The sequence below is a fragment of the Trichomonas vaginalis genome, chromosome IV (assembly GCF_026262505.1).
Source record: "Trichomonas vaginalis G3 chromosome IV, whole genome shotgun sequence".
Taxonomy (NCBI): domain Eukaryota; phylum Parabasalia; order Trichomonadida; family Trichomonadidae; genus Trichomonas; species Trichomonas vaginalis.
The window spans coordinates 18966026-18980537 of NC_067206.1; the positions used below are offsets into that span (position 1 = coordinate 18966026).

At 35.1% G+C, this 14512-nt stretch overlaps 6 protein-coding genes and 1 pseudogene across 7 annotated transcripts, besides 2 other annotated features; 4 read left to right on the forward strand and 3 right to left on the reverse strand.

Moving 5' to 3' along the window:
- Window positions 1-657: part of a mobile genetic element that runs on past the window's edge.
- Window positions 658-1645: 988 nt separating this feature from the next.
- Window positions 1646-1888, reverse strand: TVAGG3_0125150 (serine threonine-protein phosphatase family; the record flags this gene model as incomplete). Its single annotated transcript, XM_051223730.1, has 1 exon — window positions 1646-1888. The coding sequence occupies one exon, from the start codon at window positions 1886-1888 to the stop codon at window positions 1646-1648; it is 243 nt and encodes an 80-aa protein (XP_051108716.1).
- Window positions 1889-2419: 531 nt separating this feature from the next.
- Window positions 2420-3227, reverse strand: TVAGG3_0125160 (annotated as a pseudogene). Its single transcript has one exon. A coding segment is annotated over exon 1 (808 nt).
- Window positions 3228-4587: 1360 nt separating this feature from the next.
- TVAGG3_0125170 (aortic smooth muscle cell differentiation protein family) lies at window positions 4588-5533 on the forward strand (the record flags this gene model as incomplete). The annotated part of the gene is made up of 1 exon (XM_001316961.2): window positions 4940-5533. The coding sequence occupies one exon, from the start codon at window positions 4940-4942 to the stop codon at window positions 5531-5533; it is 594 nt and encodes a 197-aa protein (XP_001316996.1).
- Window positions 5534-5762: 229 nt separating this feature from the next.
- Window positions 5763-6898, reverse strand: TVAGG3_0125180 (uncharacterized protein; the record flags this gene model as incomplete). Its single annotated transcript, XM_001316962.2, has 1 exon — window positions 6719-6898. One exon carries the CDS (start codon window positions 6896-6898, stop codon window positions 6719-6721), a length of 180 nt encoding a protein of 59 aa, XP_001316997.1.
- A 1775-nt stretch (window positions 6899-8673) lies between these two features.
- On the forward strand, window positions 8674-9885 carry TVAGG3_0125190 (protein of unknown function, DUF4106 family; the record flags this gene model as incomplete). The annotated part of the gene is made up of 1 exon (XM_051223731.1): window positions 8674-9885. A coding segment is annotated over one exon (1212 nt), but the record flags the coding sequence as incomplete, so codon positions are not given.
- A 489-nt stretch (window positions 9886-10374) lies between these two features.
- On the forward strand, window positions 10375-10650 carry TVAGG3_0125200 (protein of unknown function, DUF4106 family; the record flags this gene model as incomplete). The annotated part of the gene is made up of 1 exon (XM_051223732.1): window positions 10375-10650. One exon carries the CDS (start codon window positions 10375-10377, stop codon window positions 10648-10650), a length of 276 nt encoding a protein of 91 aa, XP_051108718.1.
- A 92-nt stretch (window positions 10651-10742) lies between these two features.
- TVAGG3_0125210 (protein of unknown function, DUF4106 family) lies at window positions 10743-11195 on the forward strand (the record flags this gene model as incomplete). The annotated part of the gene is made up of 1 exon (XM_051223733.1): window positions 10743-11195. The coding sequence occupies one exon, from the start codon at window positions 10743-10745 to the stop codon at window positions 11193-11195; it is 453 nt and encodes a 150-aa protein (XP_051108719.1).
- Window positions 11196-11281: 86 nt separating this feature from the next.
- Window positions 11282-14512: part of a mobile genetic element that runs on past the window's edge.

Sequence of the window (14512 nt, forward strand, 5' to 3'; positions counted from 1 at the left end):
GCTATGTCTATGATATTTTTGTGGGTATGTTCCTTCTGTCCATGCGAAAATACGTTCTTTTGTTGCATCTACATATCCTTTTATCCATGTCGAGTCTGCTTTTGTATTCCTTAACTCTGTAACACCTTTCTCAAGCTCTTTCAACTGTTGTCCATCTTCCATTAAACCTCTGGTATGACTTGAAACCGTTTGTGCCAACATATCTACAGTTTCTTTGTCGGCTTTAAGGTCTAAACACCCTGAAACCCATCCTGTATTGGCTTTACCTTCTAAAATCTTCGATGTCCGTTCATGGTACCATTCAACCCTTTTTATAATTTCATTGTCTTTTTCATCCACATATTCCTTATCTGCCTTCTTCACTAACCCACTAGCCAGATATGCTAACTCATCGTCAACATACTCTTTGTCAGCTTTCTTTTCAACATCCTCTTTTGTTGCATATGTTGCATCTGCTCTGTCATGTTCTTCTTGAACTTTTTCAATGACATACTCTTTGTCAGCTTTGTTGTCAATATCTGCTTTCAAAAGAAGTTCATCTATAGGTTTCTCGTTTAAAGTTCTTTTTGTTGGATTTATACAAACAGTATGGTTCTTACTGTCTTGAAACAGAAACTCGTCTGTCAATGGGTTTATCGTCAGTTTTAAGTTTCCTTCTTTCAATGACTCAGATATCTTAGAATAGTTTGAAAAGTTTGTTGTGTTCTTATTTAGAGCTTGCACAATGAGTTGTCGGTTGTGTTGTATTTCTCTCATAGACGCTGTTTCTTTCGACATTTTTATTCTAGATAAAATATGCTTTCAATAGAAAAAGAAAATTCAAGAGTTGCTACAACTAAACCATTAGATGAACTTTTTACGAATGTCGGTCAAAAGTTTGAGACAGAGACCGTAAAGCATGAAGGCTATCGTTTGACTACCCGTTAAGATGGTTAAGAGACCCATCCGTCACAAAAGCTATTGGCTTTCGTAGAATGAAGTTCATTTCAGAAGCCATACATGGTTTCCCATTTACGGTCGTTTTGAAGTTCGATACTATAACAAAGAAAAACGTACGTATGAGAAATTTGAACAGGGAAAACTTTTACAAGTGAATTTGCTTGTAAACTTAGAAACAACTCTTCAAGCTTTTCAAGAAAAAATAAACGATATCTATCTCGAATATGCAAAACAGTATAACATTGACGAGGGAGAGTACCATCTCGATATTATTTATGACAGGAAAAATGCAACTGTTAAAATCAATAAAATAGAAGACCTTGGAGAAAACGTTTATATTTCTACAAAATATAACAACTTGGCATGGCATAGATTTTTGAGGATGTTAAATCAGCCTGCATGGTATCCAGTACACCCGGACTATTATGAAGTCGAAAACCCTAATGGAACATATGAAAATGTTTTCGACTCAGATGCTATTATAGTTCATGCTTCATTTTCTGGTGCACAAAACTCTTTTTTATGCTTGGCAAATGACTTTTACGAAAACCTACAAAGCTATATGAACCACCAAGTGGAAGTATTTCAGACTTTCAAGTATGGTTTACTACAGATGGAAGAAAGAGAATAATTCCATTATACCACGCGTTTTACTTAGAACTTAGTTTCATATACAACTACTATCGAACGGTAAAAATATGATTTTTTAATACGGTTGAGGTGTTGGATTTGGTTGCCAACTAGACTGTGGTGCAGGTTCAGGCTGTTGTATAACAGGAGCTTGCTCTTCTGGTTCAGGGTCTTTAGGTATAATACCAACGAACTGACCTACTCTTTTGCCAATATTTTTGACTCCGTTCCAAATTCCTCTTCCGACGGTTTTTATTCCATTCCATATACCTCTTCCAACATTTCGAAAGAAGTTTCCTATTCTTCCAAAGAAACCCATTTTACTATATGTAAAAATCTAATGTCCACCTAGTCTCTTACGTTTCCTTCTGAGTTCCATAGCATTCTTTAACTGGAGCTCATACATTCTATTTCTCCTCTGGTAGAAAACATACTCTGGGTCAACTCCTGTGTTCGCGTCATCTGCATAGAGTTGTTATATCCCACTTCAGGGTTTGTATAAAACTCTTTCCATCTCATATTTGCATACCATGGTGGTAAGCCTAACGCAGCGTCATTTGACATGGCAGTTTGCATTTGTACATCTGTTGGCACTTGACCATAGTTTGCCATTGCAGTTTGTATTCTAACTTCATTTGGAATATTCTCTGGGTTTGGTTGTCCAGGTTGCTGTGCATTCGCTAAGTTCTGTGCGTCCATTTAATATTAGATAAAAATATCTCTTACGAGTACATATACCGAACATTTGCAGGCATTGGTTCATCTTCATATTCTCTGTACTTTTCTGCCACGTCAAATAAGTAAATGACACAATGGAAAAAACCTAAAACAAGTAGTCCTATTTCAAACCACATTTACTTACTAGTAAAATTTCTTTGTTGTGACACTTTTTCCGGTTTATAGGACCTCTCTCATATTCTATCTTATCGTATCTAAACTCATAGTCATGTATGTCCTCTAACCATCTCATGACACTTTCCAAACCACTTTTATCGGATGTAAAGTAAAAGCATGGATGGTTATGTAAAACGTCTAAAGTTTCTAAAGAGTCTCTCAAAGTCCAGTCTACTTGGTATTGAAAATCGTATGTGTTATAGAACGGCGGGTCTACTATAAAGAAAACATTTTCCTTGTTTTTATATTTTTCATACAACTCTGTCCAATGACATCTCACAAACTCTATACCCTCAGTATATTTTTCTATGTTCTCTTTGAAAACCTTTGTATAGTTAAGATATAAAACGTTTGACATAAGTGTTTCAATGTCATGAACTCTTATAGAACCACTATATAATAGTCTAGAAGATATACTATCCCAGTCAATATACTCTGCCTTTTTCAAAACCTCTCTGACAGTATTTTTCTTATCTAATGGTATACGTTCCATCTTACCTATAGGTATCTTTTCTTTTAACTCTTTCAATATTTTGTTTTGTGTCTGGTATATGTTTGAGACGGTTCATATAGTTGTCGAAGTCATTGCATATAATCTTTGAGTCTGGGAATACGGTATGGCACAAATGAGATATATAGAAACTTCCACCGAACAAATCTACAAATGTTAGACCATTCGGTAGTTTCTTAAGTTCTCTCAATAGAATATCTTTACATCTACTCTTATTTCCAAAGAAGGGTAACGGTGGTTTTGTAAAATTCATTTTATATATATAATAAAAAATGTTTTTACCCGAAAAGTGACAGATGTTTTATTGTGACTTCTTCGTAAAGACTTTGTTGAGATTTCTTCGTAAATGAGTGTAAATGACCCAAAAATATATTTTAGGGTAGAAGGGTATATCTAACCTCTTTTCTACCCTCATTTCTACCCTCTTGAATTTTCATGAATTTTACACCAAAAATATATTTTAGGTGAAGAGGTGAGATTTCACCTCTTTTTTCACCTCATTTCTCACCTCTTGAATTTTCATGAATTTCTTCGTAAAGACTTTGTTAAGACTTCTTCATCTAATTTCTCATGAACTTTCTTGTCTATGTTTTGTTGAGATTTCTTCGTAAAGACTTTGTTGAGATTTCTTCGTAAATGACCCTAGTAGTATATTTTTGGTGTAAATTTCATGAAAATTCAAGAGGTGAGAAAAGAGGTGAAAAAACAGGTGAAATCTCACCTCTTCACCTAAACATTATTTTTGGTGTAAAATTCTGAGTAAAATGACAGATGGAACACATACTTTTTCAGTAAGTACATATGGGGTAGAAAAGAGGGTAGAAAACGGGGTAGATATACCCTTCTACCCTAAAATATATTTTTGTCTGATTTACGCTCATTACGATGAAGTTTTGACAAAGTCTTTACGAAGAAATCTTGACAAAGTCTTTACGAAGAAATCTTGACAAAGTCTTTACGATGAAGTTTTGACAAAGTCTTTACGATGAAGTTTTGACAAAGTCTTTACGATGAAGTTTTGACAAAGTCTTTACGATGAAATCTTGACAAAGTCTTTACGATGAAATCTTGACAAAGTCTTTACGATGAAATCTTGACAAAGTCTTTACGATGAAATCTTGACAAAGTCTTTACGATGAAATTCATGAAAATTCAAGAGGTGAAAAATGAGGTGAAAAAACAGGTGAAATCTCACCTCTTCACCTAAAATATATTTTTATTGAATTCTGTATAATATTCTGAGTAATATGACAGATGTTTATATAACACTTTCTCCGGTTTATAGGACCTCTCTCATATTCTATCTTGTCATATCAAAACTCATAGTCATGTTTGTCCTCTAAGACTTCATTTATACTAAACATCTTCAGGGCTAGAAGGCACGAAGTGCCTGGAAGCCCCACTCCCTTTTTTTTTTTTTTTTTTTTTTTTATCCCACTTGATTGATTGGAAAATGAAACCATAAAAAAGTGACAGACATGATTGAAAGGAATTATCGGTTTGGCCCAATCACACCAATTTTGCGGGTTTACGGCTATGGGTGGCATGGTGCTCCATATTCCTCCCCACATGAACCCGCACAGAGGGCCCTGAGCAGAACCGACAGCTAGGTGGCTGAAGACTGTAACTGGCCAATAATTTTCATTTTATAGAGTTTAACTTTTTTTTTCATTTTACCGATATCAACTAGTGATTTCTGAATTCTAAGTATTTTTATTTGCTAGATTTAATACTGCCAATTCCAACGAAAGATAAGCCAATTCATATTGATAACTCTGTTTCTTTGTTGCAATATTTACACCGCATACTCAAGCAAAAACTCACAGCATTGAATGCATTTAGAGCCACATTCTTCATTGGCGAAGGCCAGATCCCGAATTCTTTGCTGACTAAGATGAATTTACTTCAACTGCAAGCAAATCTCAGCGTAAGACAATCCAAAGTATCGCGTTACTTACCTGACTGATGGAAAATCGAAAGGATTACGGACCTCATTTAATTTGTGGTCTTCTGACAAGATTATCTAACTTGTATAGCGAATTTAACAAATGGTTACTCGCATTCAACGTCATACAGTATACAAGAATCCCTGAAGAGAGAAAACAAAAAGCAAATTCATATCTCGCCAAGGGAAGCAATGTAAACGTTGTTTTGACTAGCTACGAGTTCGCTACCCGTGATAGGGCTACTCTTGGCCGCTTGTATTACTCCTATCTGATTATTGATAAAGCCTATTATCTGAAAAACGACCAAAGCAAGCTAGGCCAAGCCATCAGTGACTACAAATGCGATAACAGATTGGTTACGCCCCTTCAAAATAACCCTAGAGAACTTTGGTTGTTAAATAACAGCGATAACTCACAATTCGAAGAGTGGTCCTCGGATCTATTCTCCAAAGCAGGCGGAGGATGTCTCATTAATTGGAGAAGAACGTTCCTTATCAGTCGTACTACCACCGAAGTTGCCACAGAGCTTCCTGAGATGCGCAAATGCAAGCTTTTGCGCACGATGTCCGCTTGGAAAAAAGTTGTATTCCATGGACAACATTCTACACCTTGATAACCAGACCATGCAGCTACATAAATTGTCTCTTACAATATTTATTGAGAGATATTTCTTTGGATCAACCAATTCTGGTTTGATAATTTTGTAAATTGAGTTTAATTCTTCTTCATTTTCCGTTTTTAGCTTATATAACTACATCGATGTAGTATTTATAAATTCTTCGCAAATCACCGTATTTATTTGAGTGAATATCTTGATTAGACATTAAAAAATTTAAAAATATCATGGGTATTTATATGCCCCTAGCATACATATCTATTTTATCAAGCAAGATTTCAATGGGACATTGCAATCTTGAAACAAATGAATTAAAATTTGAATAACTGCAAGCTAAATAAGAAAGAGATTCTAATAAAAAGAGTATAAATCAAGTTTTTAGTATAATTTATCTTCAAATTAGAAGTTTAAGCGCGTAATGCTATAATTGTAGTTATTGTATGGGATCCTGAACTGTACGTATTAAGTTCAGGATATAATAAGCTTAAATTTTATACAATTATTGTAAATTGTATCAAATCTACTGTATTATTTTGATTTATGATAAAATACTTAATTGCTTCTTGTTTTTGATTATCTCATGCCAAACTCAGCCTTCTACATATGCATGCTATATAAATATAGTATCTAACTAGAGTTTTTGGCCAAAAAGATCCGATCGGATGGAAGTTAATGTAAATTACATTAATATTCGTGTGATAAAATGCTGGAAAATAATTAATTGGCAAATTCTTCCAATGTAGTTGTCAGTTGAGAATCCAAAGAGTGTGAAACAACGGATTTAAGACATGCTTCGTTTCTTTGTTTCATTAACGAAAGTCTTTGCATATGTAACTCGATTAGATCTATTATTTTATTCTTTTCATCGTTTGTAACTTTAATTTCATATTGTATTGCATCGAGTTCATTTGCAAACTGAGAATCAATTACGGCCAGTTCATTTCGACGTTTTTCGATAAGAGCTTGGTATTTAAGTACGTTTCCTGATTCTTTTTCTAATTGACTTTGTAATTTTTCTATTTCTGAATCTTTTATAGTATCACCTTCAGATCCTCCTTTGAAGTGCTTTATTTTAGACTCCTGTTCTGATATCTTTCCACGAAGATCTATTAATTGTTTATTGACTGTTTGTTTATTTTTCTCTTTAAATTGCAATTTCTTTTTCTCGTCATTTAATATTGCTTATAATTCTCTGTGTTTATATTCTAACTCTGTTACTGATAATTTTTCTTCTTCTAATGATGAATACAAAGACTGAAGCTCACTCCTGGCACCATCAATTTGGGCATTAAGGATTTTGACCAGCTTATCTTGTGGAATAGCCGAAATATCTTCATCAGTAAGCTCTGTTGCATGAAGCATCGGTTTAAAATTTATTTGCTCAGAAAATATTAAATTGAACCTTCACTGACTTTTCAATGCTTGATTTTAAGGTTCCCATAAAATCAAGCTAATCATTGAAGGCAGATGAAGACTAGTAATTACCATCGGACTATTTCAGAGAATTGAGCTCAGGCTCAATTCTCTGAAAAGTCCGAGATAATTTGCTAAATTCATTTTTGATATCAACCCGTTTCTAAAAAATTTCGGAAATTTTTCATTCAAAAAATTAAGGGTGCACCCGTATGTACGTTTATTTGAGAGGACGAGGATTACCCTCTCAATTTTGAGGGATTCGTTAGTTTATTTTCTCGATGAATATGCAATAAAATTTGATTTTTACCTTATCAATATACTTCATATAATATACACATGTTCATGTAAAAACTTTTTCCCAAAATCCTCAGGAATTAAGGGATTTTTGAATTTTAAGAATTTTTTTCGAATTTTTTCGAAAAAAAAATATTTTCAGAACAGTCTTAACGGCTAAGATTTAGGAACAATGTTAAGTATCAAAAAAAAAAAAAAAAAAAAAAAAAAAGGTAGTGGGGCTTCCAGGCACTTCGTGCCTTCTAGCCCTGAGGATGATTGATATAATGAAGTTTTTTTTTTCTTGGGGTGAGCTTCCAGGCGCGTTGCGCCCTCTAGCCCACATAAATGAAGTTCTTATATATACGGGTCTTCCAGGAGCTTTTCACAAATTATATATGTTTTCATGTTTTGTCATGATTTCATCGTAAATGTTTTGTCAAGACTTCTTCTTCGTAAATGTTTTGTCAAGACTTCTTCTTCGTAAATGTTTTGTCAAGACTTCTTCGTAAATGTTTTGTCAAGACTTCTTCGTAAATGTTTTGTCAAGACTTCTTCGTAAATGTTTTGTCAAGATTTCTTCGTAAATGTTTTGTCAAGACTTCTTCGTAAAATGTTTTGTCAAGACTTCTTCGTAATGAGTGTAAATGACCAAACTGACAACACTTTGACCGAGTAGTTTTTTGTGCTGAACAAAAAGTGTCATATAAACATCTGTCAAAAACCGCTTTTTAACTTTACTTAAAATGCCACGTAAGCTACGTAAGAATATACATAAGAGGAAGAGAGCATTGAAACATCCAATAGTAAGACTAACACCACAACAACAGTTGCAACAACAAATGCTGAATGACCCCACTATGTTGCAACAAATGTCAAGCAATCCTATGCTTTTAAACCGAGTTGTTGGTGCACAGAGTGGAGGTTTAAGAGCGGCACTTTTAGCGAAAATGGCAGGCTATGGTGGAGCTGCAGACGGAACAGCATATAACCCTCAAAGTCAAATGAATTTGAGTTCACTCAAAAATCAAATAACAGATGTCAAAAAGTCAAACATAGACATACAGAAGCAAATAAGTGAAAACGAAAAGAAACTAGAATATGACAGACACACAAAGAAACTCAATGAGTTAAACGTAGAGAAAAAGAAGAAAGAAGAACAACTGAAAGAACTAAGTACAGAGGAATATGCGAAAAAAGTGTCAGAAAAAGCAACAGAAGTAGCAAAAATGGAACAAGATGTCATAAATTTGAAAAACCATACTACTCAATATAAAGTACTGAAAGATGAAGAAATAAAACAAAAAGCCCTGAAGACATATATGGATAGCGATGAGTATAAAAAAGAAGTTGAAGCAAATGTAAAGGCAGAAAAACTTTTACAGTTGCAAAACCAAACCGTACAGTATGAAAACTTAGCACAAGAAAGTAAAAATAACGACGCAGCCATGCAAAAGGCAATGAAAAGCGCAGAATATATAAAAGCTAACAATGACTGGTTAGATGCCCAAGCCAACGCTAAAGCAGCCCAACTCATAGGGTCAATAAGGACAAAAATACAAGCGGATGAAGACAGTTCAAATGAAGCTTTAACAAATGCTGACTTTAAGAACGCTTTCGAAGCTCTTCATAGTAAGGTGAAACAAGTGAACGACTTCTCATCTGGAAAGAAACTGAAGTCTGAAGGTTTCGACAAAGAGTTAAAAGAAGTAGCACAAAATATGACGAAAATAACAGATGCAGCAACGAGACAGGCAGTTCAAAGTGCCTATGACGCCGTTAGAGCAACTGTTGTGAAAAGTCAAGAAAAAGAGTTACAACAGACCAAAACAGACCTAGTAAATGCTTTCTTAAGAACGAAAAGTCAGGTAGGACATTACGCTGCAGATGGAACATATGTGCCAGCTGGTGGAACTTATATACCACCAAACCCTCCAAGAGAAGCACCTGCACCAGGACTACCTAGAACATTTACATCGTCACATGGACACAGACACAGGCATGCACCAAAACCAACACAACAACAACAACAACCAGCACAACAACAACAACCAACACAACAACCAGCACCACAACAACAACCAGCACAACAACCACCTCCACAACCAGCACAGCAACCAACAGTTCAAAACCCTGCACAACAACAACCACAAACAGAACAAGGAAACCAAGAATTCTTAAAAATGCTTAAAGAAGAGTGTGGTTTCCCAGATACTGTTGACTTTAGTGACAGATATAAAGAAGCTATTAGAAAGTTCAAGGATGGAAATACTGACCCGAACCTATTTAGCTTTATGGCTCAGCACCAAAACGGATATAATCTCAAACCTGGAAAATACAAGCTCGCTAAGGGATATGATTTAATAGCATATCATCCAAATGACATGGATGAATTTACTCCGAGATATTTGATGTCAGAGCTAAATGACAATTCAACTTTCGTCATGAAACGCGTAAAAAATAGAGACGGAACGAAAGAACAAAAGCTTATGAATGCGGATGACGTAGATAGGGAAATTGTTGAAAACGGTCTCGGAATATATGAAATGCCAGCAGATGAGGTACAAGAAACTCCACAGGAAGAACTAGTTCAGATACAACCAGACATGGAAGAAATAGTTCAGCAACAACAGCTAGAAGAGCCTGAAGGAAACGAACAAGTCCTTCCTTTGGAAACTAACTTCACAGAACTAGATGAAGATTTGGAACAGCCGAAAAATCTTGACCCTCAACAAGAGTATGCGGAGAATATGGAATATTTCCAGGAGTCTAAAAAAAATTCGGCTGACATAGTAGAAGAATATCGAAAAATGTTTGCCGACATACAAAAGACTCCAACACCAGATGAAAATATTCAGCATAGAATGGAAGAACTGAAAAAAAATGTACACAAATACAACAACCCTTTTTACTTACGAGCATTTAACGTTCAATCTTCGGATGAACTCGGTGAAGATAAAAGGTTAAATTTCAAGAAAACATATAGAAATGAAACATTGTTTAAAGTTCATTCAGAACCTAGCCAAGATGGAAACAAACCTACTTTTGTTTCTGCAGACGATGGAACTACAATGAGATGGGGTCATAAAGCTAACCCGGATAGGTGGTTCATAAACTTACAACCACAATTCCAAGAAGTTGTAGACGCAATGGAAGTCAATGGTGAACCAGATATAGCTGGTATTTTCAGCGCGGCTTTAATGCCATTGAAAGATATGAAAGATGCAGATATTTTGAACCAGTATGAAATGAACATGGCTGATGGAAATATAACACCTGACGTTCTAGAACATTTATCTCAAAGAACTACACAGAACCATAGAGATGGTATATTTGGTGAAGAGTTTAGAAAGAAAGTTAGGGAGACAGAAGGAAGAGAACCTATTGTACATGACCTTGCAAACGAAAGTTTACAAATGTCATAAAAACTTACTTTGCAGACAATGAACCGAGAAGGGATGAATATTTAAGAAAACTCAAATGGACAGTACCAAATGAAATGTTAGTATTGAAAAACATGTTCCTTGACAAAATAAAACCAACTACAGAAATAAACGACGCAAGACTGAAAGATTGGGTAAAAGCTTTCCCATTCACAAAAGATATAGTTGGTAACATGGAAAGAAAACCAGAATGGCTACAAAAACATATATTTGGAAACGAGCATATTCCATATGGACAGGCACTGTTTGAAGAGCTTGAACCGGAAACTCAGGAAAGAGTCATGCAAACAATACGCGAAGACTCAAATACAGACTATGACAAACTCTTTCTAGGATATAGGTTACCTGAGATGGGCGACCAGAGCCAAAAGGCAAAAAGGACATGGGAAATTTGCAACATACTAGATGAACATGAGGCAAAGATGCAACAACTTCAAGCAGAGGGCAATGAAGGAAAAAGAAGAGTTAAAAACTCAGTCAGGAAGAAAGTAAAGCTTGGTCCACGTGGGTTCTATTATGACATATAAATCCAACTATTCTATATTTTTACTCATATGAAATGTACGCCGCTCAGAATATAACGCCAACAGTTTTGGATGCTATGAATGGAAATGTTTCCGAATGGTATAACGAATGCGACAATGCCATTAGAAGGTCAGAAATAGTTCCTGGAACTTACGAATATACAACTGCTGTTTCTTATGGAAACGTAGGTGAGTTTGGAGAAGGTTCTTCAACAACAGTAGATATTGCTTGCGACAGGTTTCATATAATTTCTATTGACAACTCTTTCTTATACGTGGAACAAGACATTGAAATAAAACCTTCTGCCAAGTTGTCTGACAAGAAAGGTTGCAATGGAATTTTCTATGTCGGATACCAATATGCTCCAGAAGTTTTCATGGGATATAAGATATATTCTAACTCTGACTTAGTTCAAACAGTAACATGGGCAAACTATGAATGGTTCGCTTTGAGAAACTCAGTACAACCACAAGCTAGAGAACAAACAGACCAGTATGCAACTATTGAGAAAATAAGAAGACTTGACCCTAACGTTCCAGGAGTTTATGTTAACCTTTCTGGACAAACTGCAGCAGCAGTAACCAAAGTAAAACTGAAACTTAGAGTTCCTTTGTCATCTTTCCTCATCTTCAGGTTTTTAAGATACTTGCCAAACTGGGCAGGAAAAATTTCTATCGAACTTACTCCAAGCAAAAATAACTTAGTCATTGCACCAACACAAGACCCATTCACTCTTACAGAAGTAGTGGGAACAAATAAAATGTCATTCGCCGACTTTTGCAAAAACAAAGTTGACTTAGACTTTGGTTTCTCAAACCTCAACACTGAAGTAAACTATTATTTCAATGCTGCTGGAGATGCTTGGGACCCAGTTAAGTTCACATGCGAAAAGTTTGAATGCAAGAGAATAGAAAGCAGACTTGCAGTCTATATGTTGGACCCAGATATTTCAAATGCTTTAGCTGCCAAATATATTGCAGTTCCACTTATGTTCCCTATACACCAAATATCTGTCAAAGACTTTGCAGGTGAAGTTGGAAACCAAAGTGCTGACCCAGGTGCAAGAACAGATATTGCTTTAACAACTGCAATGAAACATGCAGATACTATGTTGTACTGTTCAGACGAACTATAAATGACTATTCTTGCTTCTACAACCCTGGTATTAAATATCATATAAACATAGATGGCAAATATTATCCAAGAGAAGAATATTCTACAGTTGAGGATATGAGTCATACAACTTGACATTAGATGCTATGAACTTTAACAACAACTTCACAACAACCATAAACCCTGAAATGCAAAGTTCTATTATGCCATATGTGAAAGTATGGACTCATACAGGAGGTCAAAAAACTCAATATACAAATGGAGACCGTTCAAACTTTTGGCTTGGCATTCCATTTGCTGACTCAGAAGACTTTATGGGTGGTATTTCAACTGTTGGTACAGTTCAAATACAATATACTGGTGACAGAGACGGTCCAGATGAATTGAGAGCAAAGAAGTTTACAAAACCAATAGCACTTTTCACGGAAGATGCTCTTTTGAAGATTCGTTCGATGAAACCTGCTGGGGCTCCTCAGATTGGCATAACGACAGCTTCCATCGAGCAGATTTTGGCAGCAGGTCAGTAAGTTGTTCTTGAACTGACTTCTCTCCGTCAAATATTGACAGTACGCCAGTTTTGACATAAAATTGTATTATAAACTTACCTTTAGAAATATCTGTAAGTTTTGTTGTTATATTTTTGTCTGCTTCAAGAACTTTCACCATTTCAGTTATACCAACTTTCTTTGCTTTATGGAAATATTTTGGTTCAGCAAATATTGCTATTCTATAACATTTACCATTGTTTGTATAAAGAACTATTCTGTCAATGTATTTGTATTGTTTGTGTGTGTAAACTTTGTTCTGCTTCAATTCGAAGAGATACTCGAATACGTCCATCTTTTTATTCTAAGTAAAATGTCATTTCCGAAAAATAGAAGCGTAAGTGTTTCAAAAGGTTTAATGGCGGTGGCAGATGTGAAGTTAAATTCACCAACTCAAACAAACAGTCAAAGTGTTGTTGTCAATGTCAAAGAAAGAGATGTTGAAGTGGGGAAACCATACGAAGACGAAGATGGTATAACAATAGTTCCTGTAAAAGAACAACCAACATATCCTGAAGTTAGCAGAGACTTAAGTTCTGTTGCAGATATTCGACAACTACCAACAACTTAAAGACAAACTTAAAACTCAGGAGAAGATTTGTCAAGCTTTGGGTATAATGTTAAACTTGGTCGAACACAACCCTGTAAAAGTGAACTCATATGTCATCGCACCTCATGAAATTTTGAAAGAACTATTGAAACTTTTGACAGAGGCAGACGATATAAACATCAAAGAAATAGAACCCGACATTGCTTGCTGTGGTGTTTCATACAATGTCATTGACAAGATATACGTTATGAAAGGAGGTGAAACGTTGAACTTAAAATATAGTTTCCCAGACGTCATAAAAATATTTGACGACCAAACATTTCATTAAAATTTAGTTGCTAAGTAAAAATGTCAAACTTCTTGAAAGATGTTTGAAGAAAAACAATATAGACTTTATTTCATGTAAAGGACTTTACACACTTTTGAACGATATGAAAGACCCTGTTTTGTTTGTTCGTGTAGACAAAGGAAAGTTCTATGTCTTTACAAAATATTTGAATTCTTAGACAGAGAACTTCAAGAAACGCCATGTGAAAGTTTAGATGAAGTTCTTCTCCACTTTCAGAAAAACTTTTAAATATATGTAAATGGCAGAAGACATAGTGGTTTTACTATTACGACTAAAAACCCTGAGTCATATAATTCTATAACAACAAACTTACAAAGTCCTCAAGGACGATATTGTAAACTGACCTTAAACACGATGACGACTAAAGCCTGTTTTGCTCTTTTGACACCAGAAGACTTTGTTGTTGTTGTGAATGGTAAAAAATACTTCTTTGAAGATACTTACTCAGAGATATACCACCAACAGGTTTTGTTGACTTATTTAATACTTTAAGGACGGATGTAACATGTGCTGCAACTAGAGCAGGTTTCATTATGTTTGGATGTCCGACTGAGTTTAGTATAAACGATATGAGCTATAATACAAAACTTATATCTGGTTTTTACTACCAACAGTTTCCTATAACAGGAAAAAGGTGTCATACAAGGTTTTTCTGTTCCATTGACTTTAATACACCTATTTTATATATTGTTTCAAACTTAGGTTCAAAGTGCTATTCGAATGTCGACAGAAACTACTATGACCAAAAGATACTCATGCGTA